At 49.9% G+C, this 27612-nt stretch overlaps 1 protein-coding gene across 1 annotated transcript in view; it reads left to right on the forward strand.

The window, feature by feature from the left end:
- Positions 1-27612, forward strand: part of SCN5A (sodium voltage-gated channel alpha subunit 5) — a 106906-nt gene that overhangs the window by 47649 nt on the left and 31645 nt on the right. Inside the window, exons 13-20 of the mRNA XM_059939409.1 lie at positions 2082-2214; positions 3164-3399; positions 12763-12936; positions 14223-14579; positions 19119-19559; positions 21005-21166; positions 23833-23953; positions 24866-25020. Coding sequence (XP_059795392.1) covers positions 2082-2214; positions 3164-3399; positions 12763-12936; positions 14223-14579; positions 19119-19559; positions 21005-21166; positions 23833-23953; positions 24866-25020 — 1779 coding nt within the window. The remainder of the gene's footprint in view (positions 1-2081; positions 2215-3163; positions 3400-12762; positions 12937-14222; positions 14580-19118; positions 19560-21004; positions 21167-23832; positions 23954-24865; positions 25021-27612) is intronic.

A 27612-nucleotide genomic window follows, 5' to 3' on the forward strand; every position in this document is an offset into this window, starting at 1 on the left:
AAAATGAGTTTGAGGAGTTAGGATTTAGGCTATGCAGGGCCTTGTAAGCTATAGAAAAGTTTGGATTTACTCTGAGTAAGGTGGGGGGGAGTTGTTGATCAGAGGATTATCATGATCTGATTTACTTTTTAAGGGAATCCCTTTCAGCTGTGTAGAGAATAGAGGGGAGAGAAGAGGCCAGTTAGGAGGCTGTTGTAGTAGTTTTGGGAAAGAGATGATGACAGCTTGCACTAGGACAGTGTATCAGTCAGCTATTTCCACAATGCTGCTGTGTAACAAACTACCCCCAAAGTCAATGGTTAACAACAAGCCTTTATTCTCACGCTCACTTCTCTGCAAGTTGACCATGGTTTGGCTGGTCTAGGTTGACCTTGGCTGGGCAGCTCTGCCTCAGACTGCACATGGTCTGGCTCCATACTATAGGTTAGGCTCAGGGCTGCTCCCCTTGTCTTTGTCCCAGGCTGAAAGTGTGGCAGCTACTTGGGGAAGCACTTTTCCTGGAGGATTACTGGAGCACACGAGCAAGGCAGATGGCACAAGCACATTCAAAGCTTCTGTTCACATCATGTCCACTAACATTCCCTTGGCCAAAGCAAGTGTGTCACCAACAAGACAGGGAATTTTGCTTCAGTGACAGTGGGAGAGGAAAGGGTAAATATTTGCTGAATGATAACCCAAACTATCACAGATGGTAAAGGAGAGAAGTTGGGAGAATTTAAGACATGCTGTGAGTTAAGCTGGCCAGATTTGTAGTTGCATTGGACCTAGGGTACTACTGTTCCACCAGCTACCTCAGCTTTCTCAGGTGCCTCTGCTTGAATACTTCAATGACTGGGAGCTCACTCCCTCCCTAGGCAACACTTCAGGGCAGTCCTACCAATCGCAAAAGCTGACCTGAACTTGAGCCCAGATCATTTTGGTACCCACCCCGGGCCCTGGCTCTGCCACCCTGCGTTGTCTAGGCCCATCTTCCCTCTGACAGATTATAGAGCCTCGCTCTCGCACGCTGAACAGCACAGTGCCTTCATCAGCCCCAGCTTGGGCTCGCGGACTGTGGTCATGCACGGCCATGCTGACATGAAGTCTTTGCGGGCCCCTCTTGGTTCTGTGGGGGGCTCTGAGTAAGCCTAGGGAATGTCTGCTGCCACCCCCTTCATTAGGACACACCCCATCTCCATTTGTAGGCCTGGTTCTTTTACTTACAAAAATGACGCAAGCACGTTGAAAACAAATCCAACAGTGCAGAAGTAAAAGTCCTTGCCCTTCCCACACAATCCCATTCCCGGGATATAGCCACTTTAACAATTTAGTGTGTTATCTTCCAGATCTTTTTCTTGTTTTCTCATCAAACTGTTTGTCTTGGAAGTGCTCCCATGGGAACATATGTGTAACAGCCTCCTTCTCCTTATTGTCTGCGTCAGAGTCCAGAGTTGGACTGTATCCATAATTGATTTTAATATTCTTCCTATTGATCAGTTGTTTTGTTTTTATGGTATTAGAAACAATGCTGCAGTGAACATTGTCGCATACATATTTTTGGTGCACGTGTATAATTATTTATGAAGTTTGATTACTAGACAAGGAACTGCAGAGCCAATTTAAAATTTTCTTGGTCGATATAGCCAAACTGCCTCCACAAAAGCTCCCACCAGCTATGTCTGAGCATTGTGCTTTATGCTTCCATTAATGTCACCTTAGAGCATGGTGGATTTTTTTTCAGCTTTTTTTGACTCTGGGGAGCTTGGGGTCAATTAAGACTCCCAGATTGTTTTTGCATGTACTAATGTATATGTCAGCATCTGGTTAAAAGAACCTGGTACATGTAATTTCCTGTCCACACTCAGGAATCACCACTAATGAGAGATGGTGAGGAAAAAAAGAGAATGAAGGAGATAATGATTGGCGAGAGGGGAGTTGTTAGCTGGGAGGGAGTTGGGAGCAAAGAAGCCCAGCGCCCAGTGTCCCATCAAGACCCCCATGCTGGCCCCCTGTGACCTCCCCAACCTGAGTCTGGGGCAGCTGCCCCAGATCCAGGCAGACCTCCGTCCTCAGGCTGACGCATATCTCCCGGTTACACCCAGACCACACCGTCGGAGGAGCCAGGCAGGCCTCAGATGCTGAACCCCCAGGCTCCGTGTGTGGACGGCTTCGAGGAGCCAGGAGAGCGGCAGCGAGCCCTCAGTGCAGTCAGCGTCCTCACCAGCGTACTGGAAGGTCAGCCCCGGTGTCATCCAAACACTCCCCGCTTCTAGTCTGAGCACCCTCACAGTTAGCCGGGCCTGAGCCAAGTTCACCCCTGCTGCTTTGCCTGCCTTGGACATCCCCACAGTTGTCCCAGACTTTTCAGTCTCTGTGGCCTGTCCTGGGTGTCTTTTTGTCTGTTCCAGCTTGTTTTGTCCTGGGCATCCTCAGGAGCCATGTCTGTGTTTCTTCCAAGCATCCCCACAGCTGTCCTGGCCTGTCCTAGGTGCTCATTGGTCTCATCCTGTCCTCTCGCAAGCACCCCCATGTCTGCTGGGGCCATCCCATCCTAAGCATGCCTGTTCTAGCTTATCCCAGCCATCCCCATATCTACCCCAGGTTATTCCAAGCATCTCACATCTGTCCAAGCCTGTCCCACTTTAGGCAACCTCACATCCAATCCATCCTGAACTTGGCACCCCCCTGATTTGTCCTCTCCTGTCCAATATGACTTCTGTCCCAGGCATTCCCCCCCCACCCCCCGCATCTGTCCTGATATGTCCCAGATATCCACATCTGTTCCTACCGGTAGGGTCCTGGGTGTCCTTATATCTGAACTTGCCTGTCTCAGATGTTGTCTCAGCCTATACCTCCCCTGAGTGTCCCCAAATCTATGTGGGAGTGTTGTCTCAAGAGAGCCCACATCTGTCCTAATCTATCTTGTCCCAGTTTTCCCCACATCCATCCTGGTTTTCTGTCCCTGTGGCCCTCTTCTCCCGTATTCCCAGAGTAAGGAGCCAGGACATAGGCCACTCTTTCCCTTAGTCTTCCCTGCCCCTCTTTCTGTCCCCCTGTCATGTAGCAGCCCTGTCATCTCCTGGGTAGGTCATACATCTTTTCTGGAATACCACGAGTTATATAAGAGTCGGTCAACAAAAACAAACCAGCTCACTGGCTCTCTGCCCCGCCCCCTCCCACCCAGAGTTGGAGTCTCACCGCAAGTATCCGGCATGCTGGAATCGCTTCGCCCAGCACTACCTGATCTGGGAGTGTTGTCCACTGTGGATGTCCATCAAGCAGAGAGTGAAGTTCATGGTCATGGACCCATTCGCCGACCTCACCATCACCTTGTGCATCGTGATTAACACACTCTTCATGGCACTGGAGCATTACAACATGACAACTGAATTTGAGGAGATGCTGCAGGTCGGAAACCTGGTAAGGGCTGCTGGCAGCTGACTCTCAAATGGGCATCGTGTTGTGAAGGGCTCTTGGCCAGATGGCACAGCCTTTGTGGGTAAGGGAGGAGGGACTCAGAACACGAAAGGATCTTCTGAAGATAGGAGTCACTGTGGAAGAGCTTGTGGAAGGAGCCTCAGGATCAGCTTTTGTGAGAGATGTAATTGGGAGTGAGAGGTTGGGGATAAAGATGCCCAAAAGCTAGAAAACAAAAGTGAGTTGAGGGTGAGCCTGAAATGTGTGGGGACTTGAGGTGTGGCAGTTAGTAATGGAGGAGGAGAGTGTATGCAAAAAGAGGCAGTTCTCTTAGGGAAAGGATGGATGGATGGCTGGATGGAGAGAAGGAGGAAAGGAAGGATAGAGAGATAGATGGATGGATGGATGGATGGAGTGAGTAAATCAGGCAGAGCCAGATTTGAATTTTGACTCAGCTCTTACTATGTGACCTCAAGCAAATTACTTAGTTTCAGTAATTGGTACAGTAAGTATTTGTTGAATTTAATAAATGTAAAATTAGTATGACAATATCAGCTTCATAGGAAGCTAATGAGGATTGAATAAGATAATGTGTATAATGTGCTTGGCTCGGAGTTTGATAAACAATAAGCACTCAAAATAAATGATAGCTGTGGTTATTATCTTTGTTGTTGTTATTAAGGAGACTGTCCCTGGAAGTCAGAATGTCTGGGTTCTAATTCTGATTTTTTTCTTCTTGACACCAAATCAAGTCCTAGCTCTTCACTCTGAAGATGGAAAACTGAGGCCAGAGAGGTGACATAGTGATGGCATAGCTGGGCATGTAGCTGTTGTCTCCTGACTCTGGGGGACAGGGTCCTACTGGCTCTGTCCGGGTAAACAAAGGGTCGGCCCTTCTGCAGAAGATCCTAGAGCAAGGCTGCAGAGAGCCCACTGGCCTCTGAAAGGAGCTCCTGGGACCATCACTGAGGTTGAGTTGGGGGAGGGGGTCATTCAGTCCAAGCTCTCTCCTCTTGCAGACCCAGCCCTGTCTTGGTCCCAGCTGCACAGGTGGCCCCCACAGATAGGCATGTCTCCTACACTGTGGAGTGTGAGGATTTTCTTCCCTTATTACTTTCCACATCCAGAACTCTAGATAGTTCTCTACAGGGTCTATTCAAATTTTTTCACAAATGTGAGTCCGTTTTGCTGTGATTCTGCTTTTCTTTTCTTCTTCTGTATACAAACAGAAGGAAAAGCTAGATCTCAGTCTGTAGGAGTCTCGTGGCACAATTGTGCCTGCCTTGTGTTGGGTGGTCTTCAGAGGGTGGTTACGTAGGATTTCAGTTGAATACAGTTCTAATGGAATGTGACCGTTGGGTTGGACTGAGCAGCAGTCAAGGTGATGAAGAGCACTGGTGGCTTCCCTGGAGCATTAAGTTGTGATTGAATTGCAGTTGTGTTAAATTTGTGGTTCACTTATTAGTAATAGGTCATGTCATTGGATTACAGCTCTGTTTTGTTCTGTTTGGATAGCTTTATTGCTAGTATGTAAGGTTTTGATTGTCTTGCAGTTAATATATTCTAGATGGTTTAAATATTGAATGTAAAGAAACAAAACCACAAAAATAAGCATGGGTAAATAATCTGCGTGTGAAAAAAATCCTTTCTAAGCATGTCACTAAAGACAAATTCCATAAAGGAGAAGATTGATAGATTTCACTAATGTTTAGCCCATCATATAAACAAAGGTAAAAGGCAAATGAAACGTCTGTTGCTAGCAATACTGTGGACAAGGAAACCTGAGATGTTTCCAACTATGAAACAATTAAAAATACAGCAAACATTCTTTGACATGCATAGTAAAGTTCATGAGAAAGTAACAAAAACCCCCAAGTGCCAAAAACAAAGAGGGACTTTAAAACCATAGCAGTAAACGTGTGAAATCATTCTGTAGTTGCCCTAGGGGGTGGGAGGGGTGCTGATTTGAGTAATCTTGGGGGCTTGGATTTCTGTGAACACGCAGGGACAGGACTTGTGTTTGGGACAGTGCAGGCAGGGTTTGGAACTGAGTAGCCCCATAAGAATATGACCCTATGTTCAGTAAAATGGTGAACTAAAAAAAATCCACACACTGACCCTGGGAAACAATAAAGAAGGAAGGTTGTCAGTCTCAGCCAGGGCTGGAGGGGGGTGAGGGGGTGGGGAAAGTAACCTCCAGAAGCTTGTGACTATGAATTTGGCCTTATACAGATTTGGAGTTCAAATTTATACCTGGGTGTTCCTGGAACCTATGTCTGAAAAATTAACACACAAAGTGATCCTGGTAATGATAGCTAATACTTGTTGAACACCTAATTTTTTATAACAACCAGTAAGGGGGATGGTATTATTATTACCCCTATTTTACTAATAAGGTAACAGAGGCACAGAGTGGTGAAATAATTTAACCAAGGTCACACAGCCAGGAAGTGAAAGACCCAAGATTCAAATCCAAGCCATTTGTATCTAGAGCTCATCCTCTTACCTAGTGCCTTACACTGCTGTGCTGCAGCTCTAGCTTTGTTCCCGTCTCCCTGCTTCGAGTCAAATTATACTGGAGCCCTTGTCAGTGTGGTAAGAGAAGAAAAAGAAGAAAGAAGGAAGGAAAACAGATCTAATGTTATTTCCCAGATTATGTTTTTATCTATAGAAATAATCCAAGAAAATCTACAGAAAGACAATTAGAACCAGTAAGAGAGTTCAGCAATGTTGGTAGGTACAGACTCTACATACTAAAATTAATTCTGCTCCTAGCCACCATCGATGATCATTTGGAGAGTAATTTCTAAAAGTTAACACTTTCAATAGCAATAAAAACTGTGAGGAATCTAGGAATGAATGTAGCAGAAGATTGTAAATTTTGTATGAAAAAAATTACAAAACCATTGAAAAATATAAAAGAATAAATTAGTGAAGAGATATACCATTTTCATGGATGAAATTCTGAATACTGTAGAGATATCAGTTCTTACTAAATTAACCAGGATGTTTAATGTAATTCTGATCAAAATCCCAACACTTTTTTACCCATGGGATTTGAAAAGGCAATCCTAAATTTAATATGGAAAAATAAAGTCTATCAAACAAATTAATGAATAAACTGGGGAGCTTACCCTACCATGTATAAGATATATTATAGGGCTTCCCTGGTGGCACAGTGGTTGAGAGCCTGCCTGCCGATGCAGGGGACACGGGTTCGAGCCCTGGTCCGGGAAGATCCCACATGCCGCGGAGCAACTAAGCCCGTGCGCCACAACTACTGAGCCTGCGCGTCTGGAGCTGTGCTCCGCAACGAGAGGCCTAGACAGTGAGAGGCCCACGCACCACGATGAAGAGTGACCCCCGCTCGCCACAACTGGAGAAAGCCCTCGCACAGAAACGAAGAACCAACACAGCCAAAAATGAATAAATAAATAAATTTATTTATTTAAAAAAAAAAGATATATTATAAAGCTATAGTAATTGAAACATTATAGTATTGGTGCAATATAGAAATGGACCAGTACTACAGAATCAGTAACTCAGAAATAAGAAATGCATATTTGGAGACTTGATAAATAACAGAGATGGCATTATAAATCAATAGGAAAATGACAGACTATTCAATAAATAAGATTGGGAAGAATAGTTATCTCCTTTTTTTTTTTTTTTTTTGGCTGCACTGCATGGCATGCGGAATCCTAGTTCCTGGACCAGAGATCGAACCCACGCCCCCGGCAGTGGAAGCACTGGAAGCATGGAGTCTTAACCACTGGACCATCAGGGAAGTCCCCAGAATGGTTATCTCTATGGAAGAAAATAAATTAGATCCCTCCCCCATACCATATTCATTAATTAGTTGCAGGGAATTGGATTCAACACCTAAAAGCAACAAAATAAAATTTTAAAGCTTTTAGAATAAAAATGTGGAAGAATATTTAAAATTTGGAGGTTAGGAAGGCTTTCTCCAACATACAAAAAGTTTATACCATGAAAGAAAAGGTTGCTAAATTTACCTATGTTAAAAAATTTGTGATATGTGTACAATAAAGGATATGGTAAACAAAGTGAAATCACTACCCCAAACTGGAAATTGATGTTATGAAAAGTATTTAACTGGAAAGACATGGAATCCAGAATATACATTGAATGCTTACACATCAATAAAGAGAAGAGGGACAATCCACTGGCAAAAACACAACCACAACAAAGGACAGAAGAAATGACAGAAGAGGAAATTCAGATAGTTATAAACAAATGAAAAGAAACACAGAGGAATGCAAATTAAATCAACATTTAGATACTATTTCTCACCCATTAGAGAATCAAAAATAAACTTCTTTGTGTTGGCAATGATATGAAACAGTGGGAACTCACACTTTGTAAGAGTGTCAATTTGGTACAACCATCTCAGGGAACAGTTGTACAGTATCTGATAAGTCACGGATATGCATACCCTATAACTTAATTTCAGATATACATATTCTTGAGAAAGTCCCACATGTCTGTACAAGGAGACATGTACAAGAAAGCTCTTTGCTGCATTGTTAGTCACAGGGAAAATTGGAATCAATCTAAATGTCTATCCCTCCACTTAAAAATGGATAAATAAATTGTGGTGTTTTCATACAATGAAATACTGTGCACAATTAGAAGGAATATGTGTACATCTTTCAATATGGATAAATCTCACAAACATGATGTTAAGAATAAAAGGAACTTGCAAAAAAGAACACATATGGCATGGCCCATTTATAGAAACCTTAAAACAATGCAAAAATACTATGCATCAAAACTGTAAAAACATGCATGGGAATGATAAACATCAAATTCAGGATGGTGATTACCTCGGAGTGAATGTAGTTCTATGGGTTTTACCTGCGATGGCAGGTGGTGATCAAGACTATGCAGAAGAAGCCAGCTGTTTAGGTTCATGTCAGGTTCCATCATGTGGGCCAGTGACTTAACTTCTCTGTATCTCAGTTTCCCTATCTGTAAAATGGAGATAATAATATCTCATAGAGTTATTGTGAGGATTAAGTGATTCAGTATATGTAAAGCACTAGTACAGTACCTGGCATATAGTAAATGCTATTTAATTCTTTGCTATTATTTTGAGGGAAAAATGAAACAAGATTTGCAGCAAATATGGCAAAATGTTAATATTTGGTAGAGTTTGGTAGTGGGTACAAAGGATGCATCATATTATTCTATATTTGTTTATATGCTTAAAATATTTTATAATTTTTAGAAAGTACAATGACAAAGATAAATGACAAACCAAGAAAATTGCAATGCACAGTAGACAAAGGGATAATACCCTTAATATATAAAGCACTTTTATAAACAACACCAAGAAAAGGCAAACACCCTAATAGGAAAACAAGTAAAGGATATGAACAGGCAATTTCACAAAAGGAGAAATACAAAAATCAAAGAAATGTCCAACAAAGCAACAGTAAAAGATGGCTTTTGTCCTATTGGATTGGAAGGGTTAGTGGGACAGGAATTAGCATTTTTATGAGGGAAACAGTTATCCCATGTGGTTCGTGGAATTGGTTAAAACCGATCTCTGAGGATCTTTTAGCAGTTATGTGTCGGAGTCTCTAAAAATGCTTGTTGGCTATGCAATTCCATTTCCAGAAATTTATACTAAGAAAATAATTGGGCAAGTTGTTTTAAAATATGTATGCGAAAGGATATTTATTATGGCAATGGTTTTTTAAATTTTATTTATTTTATTTATTTGGCTGCGTCAGGTCTTAGTTGCGGCACGCGGGGTCTTAGCTGCGGCATGCAGGATCTTTCGTTTTGGCGCGAGGGCTCTTCGTTGCGGCATGCAGGCTCAGTAGTTGTGGTGCGTGGGCTTAGTTGCCCCGAAGCATGTGGGATCTTAGTACCCCAATCAGGGATCGAACCCGCGTCCCCTGCATTGGAAGGAGGATTCTTAACCATTGGACCACCAGGGAAATCCTGGCAATGTTTTTAATAGGGACAAAAGAATGCCCATCACAAAGAAATGGTTAAACTACTTACGGCACATCTGTACCGTGGAATATCCCACAACTATTTTTTTTTAAAGGAAAAAGAAAATGATGCTGTAGATGATGTTTTAAATGGCATGGAAGGATGTTCACAAGGTGTTACGTTTCAAAAGCAAGTTTACAGTGTGTACAGGATGATCCCATTAAAGACATTAGCCAAGGTCAGGAGAGTTTGGGGTTTCTCAAAAGTCCTCCCACTTCCTGGGAAGCCACCATTAGCACTGATGGCTCTGTGTACCACCTGCCAGGAGTCAGGGGAGGTGGGTGCCCACACTCACAGCCTGCCTGCTAGATCCCAGTGAGCCTATAAATCATGCAGAGCTGTTTGTATCTGAAGCTCCTGCCTGGGCCTGGAGTTTTCAGCAGTATCCACTTGACATCCATTAGCTCTAACTCTTAGAAACCACCTATGGTGTTATTATCCCCATTTTACATATGGGAACACTCAAGGCTCAGAGAGATGGGGAAACAGGCCCAAGATCCCACTGTGACAGACCCTGCTTTGGAACTCGGGTCTGGCTGCCGTTCTCTGCACGTCTTAAACCATCCAGCCTCGATCTCATGTCCTGACAATGCCAGTGGTGATCCTTTGGAAGGAGTCACACCAAAATTCATGTACTTCTAAAGCAGTGGTTCTCAAGCTTAGCTGCACATTAGAATCACCTGGGAAGTTGACAAAACTCTCGCTACTTGGGTACTCCAGTCCAACTTAACTCGAATCTGTGGAAGTGGGACCCAGGCATCAATATTTTTAAAACTCCTTAGGGGGTTCGAAGTGCACCAAGTTTAAGAACCATTGCTCAGAAAGAGCACTTCTCAAACTTCACATCACCTGTGAGTCTGGTCACAATGCAGATTTGGATTCAGCAGGTCTGGGGCCTTCAAGATTCTGCGTTTCTGAAGATCTTCCAGGTGATGCTGTTGGTTCTTCTGCTCATCACCTCCCCAAAGGCAATCCCCCAGAGCCTCCCTCTGCTGTCTTTTTCTTGCTGACTTCCAACACCACCTCGTATCTGCTATTTTGCTGCCAGAACAGCTGCAAACCTGGGCAAAGTGAGGTGGGGGATCTTTCCTGAGCTCCTTTACCCAGACATGAGTATTAGCACTCGTGGGTCTTAAGCACACACTCACCCTGGCATCCTCAGGCAGTGGCTGGGGAGACCAGAGGGCTGGGGACAAGGAAGGGCAAATCCAGGCCCCACCCTTAGGGGCTCTCAGCAAAGCCCAACGCAGGGAATGCAGCTGGGTGAGGGCCGTTGCTGAGTAGGGAAGGCCTCAGGAAGACAGGGACATGGAACTGGGTGCTGCAGGAGGTCTAAGGCCCAACCACTTGCATGCTTATTCAGCCAATATTGATGGCCCGCCTATAGGCTGGGCACTGTTCCAGGTACAGTAAGACAGGAAAGGTCCCTCCTACTGTGGAGTTTACAGTCTAGCCAGAGGAGACTCAACATACAAACACACAGCTACCGTACAGTATGTCAGGGTGGCATATGAGGGAACAAAAAATAAAGCAAGGAAGAGGATAAGCACAATCGTGGGCGGGGCCCCGATTTTAAGTGTTAAGAAGTTTTTGTTGAGTTGATTAGGTGGCTTTTAAGCAGAGACCTGAAGGGAGTGAGTCCTGTGGGCTGGGGAGCGGAGGATCCAGGGAAAGGGAGCAGCAGGTACAGAGGCCCTGAGGAGGTGACAGCAAGGAGGCAAGCGTGGCTGGAAGAGTAGTGGGAGATGGGGTCAGAGAGATGGAAAAGTTATGGGTGCAGGGAAAGCGGCGGAACCCAAGGATGCCTCTTCACATGTGAGGGCAGCCTAGGAATTTGAGCACAGGCTGGAGGATTTCGGGGGCTCTCCCTTCCCTAAGACCCCAGCTGGTGGAGGGACAGTTCTCTCTGGGCACAAGCACTAAAGGGACCACGGAAGTCACATGGGCTGCGCTGATGGGTGGTGCCCTGTATGGTAGTGCAGAAGTGCCCACCCACCTGCCATCCTAGTGCCCTCCCTGGGCCAACAGCAATCCCCTGCCCCCCAGCCCACTGCCACAGGGCCTCGTTTCCGCAGAAGGGAAAGGGCCGGTGCTGGGACCACCAACAGGTGCAGATGCCTCTCCTTCTCTCCTTTCAGCACAGAGTGTCCTCAGGGCAGGTGCCAAGGACAAGGTAACCCCCACTCCTGAGTGCTGATCTCAGTGAGACGCCTCAGCCATGCCCCTGCTTCTGACCTCCACAGCTACTGAGGCCCTCCGACCTCAGGCCTCCCCTGCAGAAAACGCAGAGCCTCCTCACCACCCTCAGGATAACCCCACCCCCCTACCCCAGCTGGCTCCAGGAAGGCCTGATACACAGGCACCAACTTCCTGCTAGCCGCACCCTCAGGGGATATCCCCTCCTCCCAGAGCCATGCGCCCTCCTGCCATAGCAGTTGACACAGCTCAGAGCCGTAGGCCACGGTCGGGGCTGCCTGGCCCATCACACGATGGACTCCTTAACCTTGAGTCTCTGCCGGCTGAAGCTGGGCTGCTCAGGACTCATGAGTCAGTGAACCAGGTGAAGCCCAGCCCCTGCCCACCTCAGGAACATTTCTAGAAGGGAGAGTGGTTGCTCTAAATCTTGAAGGACTACACTGAGTTCATCTGGTTATCAAATTTATGAGCTACTTGACCCCAGGCATGTTACTTAACCTCTCAGTGCCTCAGTTTCTGTACCTGTAAAATGGGGTTAATGATACTTTTCTCGTCGGGTTGTTGGACAGATTAAAAGAAACAACGTATGCAAAGCATTCTAGCCCAGCTCTTGGTACATAGTCAAGCCTCAAGAGATGGTGGCTGGTTGTTATCACAGTGAGAAGAGTCAGCATGTGGACAGGGAGGAAGTGGGAACAGCATGGGCAAAAGCCATGAGCCATGAAAGCGTGTTTGTGGGAATGTGTGTATTTGGCGTGTGTGAAACTTCCTGTGGCCACACGGGCTGGAAGGGGTCTGGAGCTGGGTGGTGTCAAGGCCCACCCCAGCTTCCCCTGATCCCAGGTGCCTCCCAGAGCTGTGAGTCCCTGCAGAGCCTGCAGTGGGCCTGGCTGTTTCTGAGGCCCAGGCTGGTGGGTCATGCCTGGGAAACAGCGGAGTTGGCTGGAGGCATCGGGCTGGAGGTGTCCCCAAGGGACCGGGCCATGGCTGAGCAGGCACCCACTGGGATTCTGGGTGCAGTCAGAGCTGGCAGCCCAGAAGGGGGACCCTACAGGAGCAAGAGTCAGGAGGCAGGGAGCCCCTGCTGCCAGAGGCTTTTTCCAGCCTAAATGTTGGGAACCCCTGATTCCCGCTGCTTCCCAGGTCTTCACAGGGATCTTCACAGCAGAGATGACCTTCAAGATCATCGCCCTGGACCCCTACTACTACTTCCAGCAGGGCTGGAACATCTTCGACAGCATCATCGTCATCCTCAGCCTCATGGAGCTGGGCCTGTCCCGCATGGGCAACTTGTCGGTGCTTCGCTCCTTCCGCCTGGTACACGGCTGGGCCCGGCAGGGGGCGAGTGGGTGGGGGCCTGGGGTACTGAGCCACACCCCCTCCGAGGTCACCACTCAATCACCCCTATTGTGATCTTTCATGCCCTACCCAACAGCTGTTTGCTACGTACCCCAGTGCTGGTGATGTGGGGGACACAGAGGTGGGCAAGACAGAGGGAGATAGCCCTCCCTCCAGAGGGGCAATTGGGGTGCCCATCCATCCTGATGATTTGCAAAGCCCTTTATGATTCACCATGCCCCCTTTAGTCCTCATAGAATCCCAGGAGAGGAGCTAGTATTACTACATTCCCATTCCACACTCAGAGAGATGAAACAATTTCCCAAAGCCACATGGCAAGCAACAGGTAGAACCAAGTCTGCTGAGGCTCTACCTGCTGGTTTTGGAATCTGCATTTTTGAAACTTTAATGTGCACACAAATTGCCTGGGGATCTTGCTAAAGTGCAGATGTGGATTCAGTAGGTCTCGGATGATGTCAAAGCTATGGGTCTGTGGACCATGCTTTGAGTACAAAATGTCTAAGAGGTCCAGGCATGGGGCTAGAGGTAGGTCAGGGAAGGCTTCCTGGAGGAAGTGGCTTCACTTGGGGCTAGGAAGGCAGGCTGGTGGGGGCAAAATAGAAAGCCTAGCTGTGGGTTTTAATTCCGACTCCACTGCCAAGAGCCAAGGGACCTAGACAAGATACTCCACCTCTAAGGGTTGGCTTCTTCATCTGTCAAATGAGGTAATAATAGTGCCACCCTCATGTAGTTATTTGGAGTTCTGAATGAGCTGATCCATCCTAAACATAAGGCCTGGCACAGTGGGTGTTCAATAAATGCTAAACACCAGCTCCCTTTCTCTGTGATGACTGAGAGGAGGGAAAGGTGGAGGTGACTGGGCAAGTCAGGGATGGTTTGAGCTCGCCCAGAAGCATACCTGATGAGGAAGGTTCTGGAAGAGGGACATTCCATGATGGGGCATCTACTGGGTGGTTCCTGGAAGTGAGACCAAGGTGGGTAGGAGGCTGGTGTAGGGACAGAGAGAAGGGGTGGGTTGTGGGGAGGAGTCTGGAGCTGTTGACCTGACTCCCAGAGCAGGGCCCAATGAAGCTGCCCTCAGGCTGTGGAGAGAAGCAATAGTGTGTGCTCTTGGACAAACGAGGAGAAACAGGTGTCGGTGACCTTTAAGGGTGCCCTGGGTTCTCAGGCAGGAGCTGTCGGGGGTGAGGGTGTCTATGGGCAGTGGGAGCCAGAGCCCCTCACAAGGACCCCTCCCTCCCCAGCTGCGGGTCTTCAAGCTGGCGAAGTCCTGGCCCACCCTGAACACACTCATCAAGATCATCGGGAACTCAGTGGGGGCACTGGGCAACCTGACGCTCGTGCTGGCCATCATCGTGTTCATCTTCGCCGTGGTTGGCATGCAGCTCTTTGGCAAGAACTACTCAGAGCTGAGGCACCGCATCAGCGACTCAGGTCTGCTGCCCCGCTGGCACATGATGGACTTCTTCCATGCCTTCCTCATCATCTTCCGCATCCTCTGTGGCGAGTGGATCGAGACCATGTGGGACTGCATGGAGGTGTCTGGGCAGTCACTGTGCCTGCTGGTCTTCTTGCTTGTTATGGTCATCGGCAACCTTGTGGTAAGTTGGCCAGTGGCCTCACACACACTCACTCACCTACCCGTCCATTCACCTACCCAGCTACCCACCCACCCAGTCATCCATCTGTCCATTCACTTACCCTTCCTTCCATCCGTCCACTCCCACACTCAGCCATCTATCAAACAATCCATCCACCCATCAATCTCTCATCCATCCATTGATTTACCCATCCATCCACCTACTCATTTACCCATCATTCCATCTATTTACTCACCCATTCATTCACCCATCTGTGCACCCACTTACCCATCCATCCATGTATCATCAATCCATCTATTACTTACCCATTCACTCTTTCATCTCTCTACTCATTCATACATCTACCTATCCAGCCATCCATCCACTCATCAATAACCCACCCACCAACTCACCTATCCACCTGTCCACCTTTCCATCGATCTGCCTACTCAGTTACCAATCTCCCTACCCATTTATACACTCACTCACCCAGCCATTCATCCATCGACCTCCATCTACTCATTCACTTACCCATCCATTCATCTATCCATCAACCATCCATCCATCAACCCCCATTCACACACATGCGCACACACCTATTCATCCATCCATTTGCCCATCTATCTACCCATCCATTCATTCACCCACCCATCCATCCATTCATTCATCCATCACCCATCTTTCCACTCACTCATCTATCCCTCTATTCATTCATCCACCTCTACATCCATCTATCAACCCACTCATCTGTTCTCTCATTCATCAGTCCCATCCATCTACTCATTTATCCATCCAGCTATCTACTCACTCACTCATTTAGCTATCCATTCATGCACATCACTCTTCATTTGCTCATTCTTTCATTTACCCATCTATTTACCTATTTATTCATTATGTATTCATTTTATATCCATTAATTAATTATTTTCTCATCTACTCATTGTTTTATTAGTTATTCACTGTCAGTGATTTATCACCTGGTTCAATTCAGCTTAACAAACATTTGCTGAGCTCCCATTGCATGCAGAATATTGTGCCAGATGCTGTTGGGCATACAGAGATGAATGTGGCTCTGACATTGCTCACCACCTTGAGAGAGTGAGGAGGTGGAGAGTTCAAACAGGCCTGAGATAACTCTCAAGCTGGTCAGAATGGTCAGAGCCATTAAGAGGGAGCCCATGGGTGCTGAGCCCCTTCAGCTGGGGAAATCAAGGAAGGCTTCCTGGTGGAGGGGGTTTCACGCTGACCTGATTGACAGGTGATGCTAGAGAGGAAAGAAGCAAGGTAAGCAAAACACAGGCACAGGCAGGTGGTGGTTGTCCAGGTGAGGTGGGGCCCGAGAGAACCTTGTATGTCATCCTGAATAGCTGTGTTGAGAGTCCCTGCTGTCCTGTAATGAGGAGCCCAGGTCTTTGCTCCCATGGCCACCTGTCTATCCCAGGGAAAGTGCATCTTGCCTTGTGTCTTTACAATGTGGGCAATTCTGGAGTTGAGAGAGATCAAAATCTAAATGCCAGAGAAGGAGCCTTTGGAAGAGGCAAGTTTGAGAGGGGTCAGTTGTTCAGGGAGAGGTCAGTGTCCACTGTGGACATGCAGCCACCTTCCTGGGTACACAGGGGGACCACACACGCTCCAACGTCACACCTGCAGTGTCTGGCTCCCACTGCCCATGGTGTGGGCAGCGCAGGCTCACAGCGGCTTATAGAGGGGTTTTAGGTGATGTGAGTACTGTGGGCTGCAGATTCCAGAGCCCTTCTCCAGACCTGCCTGCTTTCTCCTCCCATGTGACTTAACCAGGCCAAGTTGGGGTCGGTCTTCCTCAGCCTCCATAGGTGGAGCCCAGAGAGGAAGCAGAGTGCACAGTGCCAGTGGAACCCAGTTCTTTGGCGGGCCCTGCAACCCCCCTCCCATCCCCTCAAACCTGCCGCCCCTCAGGGTGCCCCTCGCTCAGCCCCTGGCACAGCTCTGGGGCTGCCAGACTCTTTGTGTTCCAAGGAGGATGCGAGTACACAGAGCTTTCAGCCCAGGACCAGGCTGAGCTGCCCTCACGCACACACAGCCTGCGATTTCCTAGCAGATCTGCCTGGGGATGAGATTAGAGGCTGCTGGAGGAGGGAAGCTAGCGCAGCCCACGCGGCCCCCTCCCTGGCTGCCTCAGGAATTGGGCTGCTTCAGGGCGTGGGTGGAAGCAAGATTGTCATTGAAATGGGAAGTGATCATCAGGCAGGGGCTGGGGAGCAGCAGTGTGATTGACAGGGAAAGCACTGGAAGCAGCCGAACTTCTGAAGCTGGCGGCAAGGGAGGCCCTAGCGTCTTCTGTGGGTGGACAAGGCTGCCCAGGCACCCTCTGCCCTGCCCCCAGCCTGGCCCCAGATGCCTGGAGGTCAGGGGTTGTGAAGCCAGGCGTGAACGAGGGCTGCGGTGGGGAACCCAGGGTGGGCTCCCAGGAACTGAGGCAGGCCAGGCCTGGGCCAGTGTGGACAGAGGCCGGGGGCCTGGCCAGAGGTCAGTGTAGACAGCAGCTCTGCATCACATCACATGTGTCACCCCTCCAGTGACGACATAAAAGAGACTGCCAGGTGTCAAAAGTGATCATCTCTCTGTAGAGATAGGACAGGAGAGCCTACTTCTTAACCTTTCCATACTGTCCACATGAATGTTACTATTTAAACCAAAGGCAGGTTTCTGAGGCCTGGCACTCCAACCTTGCCCACTGCTTTCGCCAGAATTCTCACTCCCAGCTTGCTGACAAGCATGTCTCAGGGGCTTGTAAGAAGCCAGAGCAGGGACTCAGACTGGGTGTCCACCTTCACACACCACCCTGCTATAGGGACCCCCATTCAGCTGGACTCCCTTCTAGGAGTGGCTGCGGAGGGGAGACCCAGGCCCAAGGTGGGGAGATTGTGTCTCTGTCCTGTTGGCCTGGTGAGGCTCATGAGCCAGTCTGACCCCTGTGTGGAACGAGCCCACCACCATCTTCAATTACCCTCCCTGAGACGGAAATGGACCCAAGCCCAGTCCCTTGTCACTCAGTAAAAGTTCTCTTTTTTAACAAAAGCTAAAACTTCACACTTGCAGGGTGGTTTAACAACAAGCAGTAGTCCAGAACCATCCAAAGACAGAGAGATTTTTCAAACCCCCCTTAGGGACATCAAGTCCATAACCCCTAATAAATAACTTAAGTAGAGACTGTGTGTTCCGGCACCTCTGAAGTCTCAGCCCCTCCCCTGGCACCAGCCCCAGGTCCCTCCACTCTATCCAAGTGTCTAATCCTGCACGCAGCACCCATCCAAGCACCCCTCACTGCCTGGACACAACTCCGTCTCAGTAGCTTGACCCTACAGTTAGTCCCAGGCGCCCAAGGGCTGCCACCTGGCCTCTTTTCCTGCCATCGCCCTCTTCTCTGTTCAGTCTCCCATGTCCTTCACCTGGAAAGCATGGTCGGATCTGGGGACACAGGTGGAGAGAGCTCCACAGCTGGAGCCCCAGATCTTTGAGTGGTGACCCAGCTTCAGTGGGGAACTCAGAGGCATATCATTGCCCCTCCTTCACCAACAGATGCAGAGGCCTCTTCCCAGGAAAGCCCCAAGAGCAGATGGGTGATGGATGAATGAATGAATGGATGGGTGGGTGAGTGAGTGAATGGATGCCCTGGGTTGCCTCTGGGTGGGATTCTGTCTTGTCCCTGCTGATCCCAGATTGGATCCCACTTCCCAGGGAGCGGTCCTGTGCTCACCCTGACCTCACTGTCCCCCATTACTCCCAAGAGAGCAAGGCCCCATCTGCAGGCTTTGACATCAGATGAACCCATTGAACCTGGGCCAACACCCAAGAAACCTGGGTTTGAACGCCCTCAATTCAGACTGTATCTGAGTCCTTGGGTGGAGGGATTGATTCTGGCAGTGAAAAGCTGGAAGAAGGACCTCAGTTCTTCTTTGAAGAAAGAATTCAGCAAAGAGACCAAGATTGTGAAAAAGATAAAAGCATTTATTAGAAGCAAAGTACATGTGGAAAAAACAAAATATGTGTGGAAGAAACAAAGTAAGTGCGAAAAAAGCAAAGTATGTGTGGAAGAGCACACAGGCAAGCTCAGAGGGAGGGGCTTAGGTTGCTTAAATAGGGCCAGTTTTCCGGATTTTTTTTCTGGCCAATCATCTTCAGATCTGATCCTGGTGTGGGCACACATTTCTCAGCCAAGATGGATTCCAGCTGGCCTCTTCTCCCTCCTTTTGTCCTTCCCCTAGACTGAGGACCTTCTCTGAGCATGTGTCGGGCCAGGAAATCCATGAGAATGCACCCAATCAGGGCCCAATGCTCCTGCTGGTATCCCAACTGAAGCATCAGCAGGAGACCAGCTGCAGCTGCTCAGCCTGGGGCCTATCGCCTACCTCAGGATGAGAATTTGTCTTTCCTTTTATAGCCAAACTCTCTATATTCAGGAGTATGGGGGGTTAGGATGAGAGCCTAGGGCCCAGGGTTTAAGCCTCGAGCTGTTTGCCTCTGGCAGTGCTCATCATAGCCCCAAGGCTGAGCACCCAGGGCGCGGCATTATCTCCACAGGTCCTGAACCTCTTCCTGGCTTTGCTGCTCAGCTCCTTCAGTGCAGACAACCTCACAGCCCCTGACGAGGACGGGGAGATGAATAACCTCCAGCTGGCCCTGGCCCGCATCCAGCGGGGCCTGCGCTTCATCAAGCGGACCACCTGGGACTTCTGCTGTGGGCTTCTGCAGCGGCGGGCTCAGAAGCCTGCGGCCCTCGCCACGCAGGGCCAGTTGCCCGGCTGCATCACCACCTCCAGCCTCCCACCACCCCCAGAGACAGAGAAGGCGCTGCCAGCCCGCAAGGAGACACGGTTTGAGGAAGGCCAACGGCCAGGCCAGGGCACACCCGGGGATCCGGAGCCCGTGTGTGTGCCCATCGCCGTGGCCGAGTCAGACACGGATGACCAAGAGGAGGATGAGGAGAACAGCCTGAGCACAGAGGAAGAGTCCAGCAAGCAGGTGAGCCCCATCCCCTACCCCACCCCCGCACCGTGTGTGCAGCACCTACTGTCCAGGGGACCCAGCCTCACTCAGAGCATCTGCCCCAGCAGGTGTGGCCTGGAGGGAGAAGACAGGCCATCCCCCAAAAACCAGCCTCATGGAGGCGTGCTGAAACCAGCTCTCAACCCTCTCTCCCCAGCCCAGCCCAGCCCAGGAGGGCGTCTTGGGAAGGACTGCTGTCCACCATTCGTCCCCTGGCTGGTCACGGGCAGCTAATTGTACAGAAAGGGAAACTGAGGCACAGCAAGAGAGAGAAGAGAGAGACTTGCTAGGAGTTCCTCATGTGTCTAGGACAGAGCTAGGACACCTGGCCCCCAGACCCTGCCCTGACCTTGTCACCTCCAGGACTAACAAGGTGGAATGTCTTGGTGAGGGAGGAATGTGGCCTCCAGACCTCCCCACTGCCCCTTCCCCTCCTCCCAGGCCCAGGGCTAATTCTGAGATTTAAAAATAAGCATCCCTAAGATGGCAGGTGTCAGAGACAGCACTATCTTATCTCCCAACCTGTTATTTTTAACACTTAGGATTAGAGTCTGGACAAACGGGATGGTACCCCTCACCACCACCCCAGCTCCCTCAGTTTTCTCATGGCCTGAGCCAGGCTCAGATGGCTTCACCCTAGGTCTCAGGTCAAACAGCGAGGACTGGTTCTCGCTGTTTCGTTGGGCCCATCCTGGCCGCTTCCTCAGGGCCTGCACTGGGTGGGTCTGGCTGAGAAGAGCAGCTGTTCCCTTGCATGGAATTTGATCTGAGGCTCCAGGCTTGATTCCACATCCTCCTGCCTCCCTGTGGTCCCAGAGGCCAGCTTCTGCCCTTTCAGTCGGGCTGCGGGACAGCCACAGTGTCGGCTGGGGGAGGGGGAGCGTTGGCGTTGCCAGGACCACAGCTTCCAATTAGCTCCAAGAGGCTCCCAGCACAGGAGTGGAATTCTGCCTGCCCCTCCTTTTCCTCCTCCTTTCCTTCTCTTGAGCCTGTTGGCCCTGGCTCCCTGGGGCCTGTGTGTGTGTGTGTGTGTGTGTGTGTGTGTGTGTGTGTGCGCGCACACACGTGCGGGCACACAAGCAAGCAAGCAAGCAAGCTGGGGTGCCATGGGAACTCCTGGGGAAAGTCAGCATGTCCTTCCTAAGTAGAGTTGCCAGCATCTGGGACCTGGGCATCATAGCCCAGCTGTACCCTTCAAGGAGTGGGAGGAGGGGGAGATTTGTGTAGCCTTAGGCCCTTTGCCCGAACCTATCAGGAGCCTCCTTCAGCCTCAGGACGCCCAAGGGAGGGGTCTTCAGTGAGATGAGACCTCATGAAGAGGGCAGGAGGCAGTGCCCCGCTGCATGGGCAGGGCCTGAAGCAGAGCCAGGGTCCTAGAAATACTCCGACCTGGTAGCTCATGGGCTGGGGCGTCTCTTCAGCAGGAACCCCAGCCTGTGTCTGGCAGCCCAGAGGCCCTCCCGGAGCCCAGGCCCTGGAGCCAGGTGTCAGAGACCACCTCCTCTGGGGCCGAGGCCAGTGCAGCTCAGGCAGACTTGCGGCAGCAGCGGAGAACAGAGGCCCCAGCCCCAGGGTGCAGTGAGGTAATGCACACCTTTGTCCCTGAAGCCGGTGGGGCACTGCTGCTGGGACTAGAGGCCGTGAGAGGCCCTGGGCACAGGCCTGCATTTGCTGCTGGGAACCACAGCCGCCGTCACAGCCAGTGTGGGAGACCCGTCTGCAGAGGGGAGCATGGGCAGCCCTGTCCTGATAGGGGAGACACGGCTTGGGGCCCAGAGCCATGGGGAAATTCTGGAAGCAGCCCCTCAGGACCACGATGCAGGACTAACCCCAAACTTCTGCTTGTTCACCCCCTCCTCACTCGGTTCCTGTGCTTTGGTCCTGTTGGCACATGTTTGTCTTGTGAATCAGCCCATCCCAGGGGACTGTGGGGAGCTCTGAGAACAAGTTCTCGGCACACGAGCCTCCAGCTGCTTCTCACCTGGACAAAAGCAGAGGCAGCAAACACAAGGCCTGCTGGAGGGCTTCAGGACACAAAAGGGTTTTAATTTGAATTTGCTACCAACATGTAAACCCAGAAGCTTTTATGTAAAAAAATCTGCATTTCTGGCTTCTCTTGAAAAAGAAAATTGCTAGAAAAGCCGCCCTGCTGGAGACGAGTGGTAACTGCCGCCTCCTTGACACTGGCTAGAGCGCTCCGGTTTGCCAGTTCCCACCTGCCTGCCCTCATTCCATCACCTACCTGGCCCTGTAAGCATTTGAGTTTGCAGCCCCTGAGCTAACTGGACTGTGGCACAGCTGACTACACCCCACCCCGGCTCTGCCAAGCACCAAGGAAGATGGAGGTCATATGTTCAGATACAGCACTCAGGGGCCCTTGAACTGCTGCCTGACCTCGGCCCTCAGTCCGGCAGCTGTGACTTGCTCCAACAGGATATTTCTCCTTTGCCTTGTTCCTTTCATGAGATGGGCCCACTGAAGGCTTTGTGATCATGGCCAGTTTGCAAGCACGAGGGCCTGGTGGAATCATCATCCTGACTGTGCAGGTCACACTTCTCCCCCTGGAGGGTCTGACACACCAAGGCTTGTGGGAACAGGAAGACATAGGAGGAGCAGAAGGTCACGGACAGAAGGGGCTCCTGTACTAGAACATTGACCTTTGAACGAGTTTTGTAACTTCATCACCTCTTCAAATCAGGTCACGGTGGGAACGAGGGAGAGCGAGGTGGGCTGGGGCTTTCCTGGGAGAAGGACCCCTCATCTCACCTGCAGCGGGATTCTGAGAACTTGTCCTCCCGCGTGACAGCTCCAGTGTCTGAAAAGAAAAGCTGCATGAAGACCTCTGACTGTGCCTTTCCCAGCTCAGTGCCTCTCAAAAAAGCTGGGAGAAGGGCATGACCCTCAAAGCCACGGGAGACCACCCTGCACCCAGGAGCACTCTCTGCATTCTCACCAGGATCCAGCCCTTCCTTATCGCAAACCTCAAGGTTAAAGAGGACTTTGAGACAGCGGTGGAGTGAGTAGTGGAAGGAAGGCAAAAGAAGGCAACTTTGAGAGCAGAGGCTGCCCAAGAACTCAAACCAGCTCGCCCCTAAGTGGAGTGGAGCTTGAGTGGCATGAGGCTGGCCAGTTGCACTGGGGGATGTAGACGTGATCTGAAGCAAATGAAGTCTGCCCTTCCTTTACGGAACCCCCTTCCCCACCATACTTATCATTAAGGTGGGCTCCTAGAAGCAGAGCTGGAGCCTGGCTTCCTGTGCTAATGTTTCGTTGAGGGAGTGCCCTCAGGAGAGACCCATAAGGAAGTGAGAGAAGCAGGATGAGGCAAAAGAAGCAGCTCCAGACAGTATGCTGGCTGGATTCCAGCCTCAGCTTGGTGTCCTCCATATCAGTGGGTCACTAGGCGTCAGCCACCCCTGGCTTCGATGTAACCACCAAGCCATTTCCAGGGATTGCAGGTCCCTGGCTAAAGACACCTTTCTGGAGAAGGGGCTGGCTAAACAGTATTCATGGCAGCTGGAGATGGGTGCACTGGCCCAAAGAGGGGAAGTGGGCAGAACTACAACACCCCTATACACTGGCAGCCCACATGAGACACACACAGACACTCATAAGGGCACCTGCACACACCTCTCTATAATCAAGTTATGCGGGATCAGGGCAGCAGAACCCTGCACAGCCAGGCAGGAAAGCTTCCAGCACCTTCTCACTCTTGTTCCAGGCTCTGTGCATCACACCAGCACCCACATGAATTGAGTGAGAAATGTGGGCTGGGTTGCTGGCCTGTTCTTCGCATGTCTGACCTGGTACCTGTGCGTGCCCATGATCCTGGCTCTGACTCTGTTCTTGGTGTGGCATGCCTGTTTCCTCTGTGTGTGCCGAGCTGCCACTATGTGTCCATGTCCCAGTGTGTGTCCCTGTTGCACCCCATGTCTGTTTTACTTACACCTGGATGCCTACCCCATTCCCAGGGTTTTCTGAGAACCCTCCCCTGACCCCCTGTACCCTGCCCTAGACACCAGTAGACCATAATCACAAACTCAGGAGCCGTAAGGTCCAGGCTAGGTGACCTTCATGGCAGGTTCCCATCCACCCGGGCTCAGATTCCCCAGGTGTGCAATGGAGGATAGTCTGGTCACCTCCACTCTGGGAGCCCCAGGCTCCCCCAGACTCTGGGCCTGAGGCTGGAGGCTGCTACACGGCCCACACTCATGCCCTCACCCACCCCACCCCACGGTCCTGCCCACAGACGCATGAGAACAGTTATTCTGAGGGGAGCACAGCAGACATGACCAACACTGCTGACCTCCTGGAGCAGATCCCTGACCTCGGAGAGGACATCAAGGATCCAGAGGACTGCTTCACTAAAGGTACTGCCCTGGGTGGGCCTCTGGCCCAGCCTCAGTCCTGCCCACCAGGGCAGGAGGACCTGCAGCTCCTGGGGGTAGAGGGCCATGTTGCACCCCACTCTGACCTGGGTGCCTGCCATTTTTCCCCCATTCTTCGAGACCCTGGGGGCCCCTCCACCTGCCTGTGACCTGAGTCATGGCAAGTATGCCTGTGACGTGCTGGGCAGGCAGCTGTGGGTCGGCTGCGTTTGTGGGATGGTAGCATGACCAGGTGTCCCCACAGCGGCAAGGACTGGATCTAATTCCCCCTGTTCCCTCAGGCCCTGGCATGGCACCTGGCATATAGTAGGTCCTCTGTAAATATTCAAGGTGGGTGTGGCATGTGGCTGTGCTGGTGATTGGCATCTAGAGCTTTTATGAATCCATGGTATATTCGGAGGGCCGCTGGGGATAAAATGAGGGTTTGCCCTCCATGTGGCACACCGTTTGGGGTTATCAGTGAGGAGTCTGCCCTTCCCAAGGCTCAGAAACTGCAAACATGGAGAAGGACCAGGGACACAGCACCCCAGGGGGTTCTGGTACATTCCCCCAGGGGGAGAGTTTCCCAGATGAGCACAGGACAAGCTGGAGCTCATCCCAATCCCAGCCTTGCCCCTGCCCAGAACTGCCAGGCCCTTCATCTACTTACTGGTTGCCTAGTCCATCCAGCCTATCCACAGGGTACCTGCTGAGTGTGGGCTCCTGCGGGCAGCACTCACAGTCACCCCTCCCTGCCACCCACCCCCTGCCGTGGCCCCACCCACCATGTTGCCCAGTTCATTACCCATCATTGTAACTTCTTTCAGTCATTCTTTCAACCATTCAACTTTCTGCCATCAGATGTGGGCATTTGCAGATCCTGGACTGGGTCTGACTCCTCTCCCTCCCCCAAAGGCTGTGTCCGGCGCTGTCCCTGCTGCACCGTGGACACCACGCAGGCCCCAGGGAAGGTCTGGTGGAGACTGCGCAAGACCTGCTACCACATCGTGGAGCACAGCTGGTTTGAGACGTTCATCATCTTCATGATCCTGCTCAGCAGTGGAGCGCTGGTACCCTCCTGGGGATTGGGCAGGGAGGTATGGAGGAGGAGGGGAGGGAGAGAAAGGAGATCTCCAGCTGGAAAACCAGGTCAGAAACTGGGGTGGAGCCTCTGTTAAAAATGCATTCCCCCAGGGCCTCAGATCAGGACCAACTCATAAACTGTCAACACCCACAGCACATATGGAGGTCAGAGCAGGAAGGGCTCACAGAGGTCATCTCTCCAAGCCTCCTTCTTCCACAAAGGGAAGTGATTTGCCCAGATCACAGTGCACGGCTGGCATAGGTCGCAGGTCACCAGTCACCTACACCCAAGCCCTGATGACACACCCACCTGCACACAGCATCAGACACTCCGTCAGACTGGTTCAATGCAATTAACAATGCAGGCTGATATTACACTGGTAGCTCCACTCATTCCATGTCTTCTAGGGCTAGAGGCCAAGCTATGTAGTTCACACATTATCACATTTAATCCCCATAGCAACCCTTTGTAGAAACACTAAGTAACTCACCCAAAGCCCCACCACTCACAAGCAGCAGATGTGGCATTTGAGCCAAGAGAGTCAGATTCCGAGTCCTTTGTCTTGACTTTCCATTTGTTCAATAGATCTTTACTAAGCTCTGGTTGTATCTACTGGTCCTGTGAGCCATGGAGGAGCAATAAGAGGAAGAGACTCTGGCTCTGGCCTCAGGGGCTCCCAGTCTAGTTGGAGAAATCAGATTCAGCAGGTTTGAGATAGTCAGAGATCAGCTCGAGATAGAGTTGAGAATGGAGTAGATGACTCAGGGTGATGGGAGGTCAGGGGGAACTGGAGCAATCAGGAAGACTCCCTGGAGGAAGCAGATGGAACTGGACTATGGAAAATAGGGAGGTTTGGTGAGGCCGGGAGGAGCAGTGAGGCCCTCCAGGGATGCCCTCTCTGGCTCCCAAGCACCTTACTCATTTCTCAGAGTCCTTCTAGGAGACGGAACAGCCCTGGAGAGGGTTGTGAAAGGTGCTGGTGGGCAGAGAGAGGGGTGATCAGAACAAACAGAAACTTTCCTAGCCCAGAGGGAGCAAGCACCTGATATTGTTGAGGAGATTAGAACCCCATGGGTGAGCAACTAACAAGGAATGCTTTGGACTATAGAGAGGGAGAGGGCCACTCTGATCCCACGCTGTTTGCCTCCAGCACATGCTGCCTCCTGTTGGGGCAGGCCATAGGGAGACATTGCAGCTATCACTTCTAAACTTCTGGGCCTCCCATCCCACCCTGTACTGCCCTGCCCCTGTTCCAGAGTGGGCCTGGAGCCATGGCTTGCAAGCTACATGCTGTTTTACCATCAGCAGCTAGAGCCAAATATCTGTAGGCTTCAGAGAAGGAGGATTTGACAATATGTTAACGAGTTTTGTTTTTAAACAGCCACAAACAAGGGCAGCCAGAGCCATTTAGTCTGGGCTGTGGAGGAAAAGCTCAGCCTAACATAAGTGAGGAGGAGTTTTGGCAGGCGAATGGTGAATCTCATCAGGGTAGAGAGCCAAGCACTGTAAAAAAAAAAAACACACACACACACATCAATGATATACAGAGAAAAAGAAGTCGGAGTGTGTTATTTAAAGTTATAAACTTGTTTAACAGAAAGCAGATTATGTATCACTTTGAAATTGCTGAAGGGAAAAATTTTTTAAGAACACAGAGATTTTACAGCAAAAGATAGGTGGAAAAAAGGAACAAGGAAACATTAAATCAGGAAACAATATGGCAAAGGCAAGATCAAGCATGTGTTTTAATAATAAATGTAACTGGATAAAATTCTTCTTTTAAAAGAAAAGGACTCTAAATGGACTGAAGAAAAAAAATCTTCAGCTATGTGTTCTCAAATGACAAATCTGAAACACTGTGACTCAGAAATAGTAAAAGGAAATAATAAGATATAGCAGACAAATGCAAACAATGACAACAAAAATCAGAGTGTTTTTGTTTGTTAATGTTAAACAAGGTTGAATTCAAGGTAAAAATTGAGATAAAACAAAGAGGGTCCAACCTATAATAAAAATACAACTATTATGAATATATTTGCTTGGGATTTCATAGCACTTATACAAAGCAAAATCAGAAAAAAAGTGGCAACAGTGCAGTAGTACAGTGAGATTTTACCACACTTCTATTAGCACTTGACAAATCAAGTAGAAAGAACAAGACAATGCGATATGTAAAAAATATGTATAGTTAATAAATTTGATCTAACATAATAATAAAAATAATAGCTAACACTTAAATAGTACTGACTATGTGCCAGGCGCTGTTGTAACATTTTACAAACATTAATACATTTAATTCTCATAATAACCCTGTGAGATAGGCACTGTTTTTACAGATAAGAAGACTGCTAAGTGTAGCAAAAATAGAAAGATTAAAAACAAACCCTTAGGGCTTCCCTGGTGGCACAGTGGTTGAGAATCTGCCTGCCAATGCAGGGGACACGGGTTCGAGCCGTGGTCTGGGAAGATCCCACATGCCGCGGAGCAACTGGGCCCGTGAGCCACAACTACTGAGCCTGAGCGTCTGGAGCCTCTGCTCCGCAACAAGAGAAGCCGCGATAGTGAGAGGCCCGCGCAC

The sequence above is a fragment of the Balaenoptera ricei genome, chromosome 11 (assembly GCF_028023285.1).
Source record: "Balaenoptera ricei isolate mBalRic1 chromosome 11, mBalRic1.hap2, whole genome shotgun sequence".
In the NCBI taxonomy this organism is placed as follows: domain Eukaryota; kingdom Metazoa; phylum Chordata; class Mammalia; order Artiodactyla; family Balaenopteridae; genus Balaenoptera; species Balaenoptera ricei.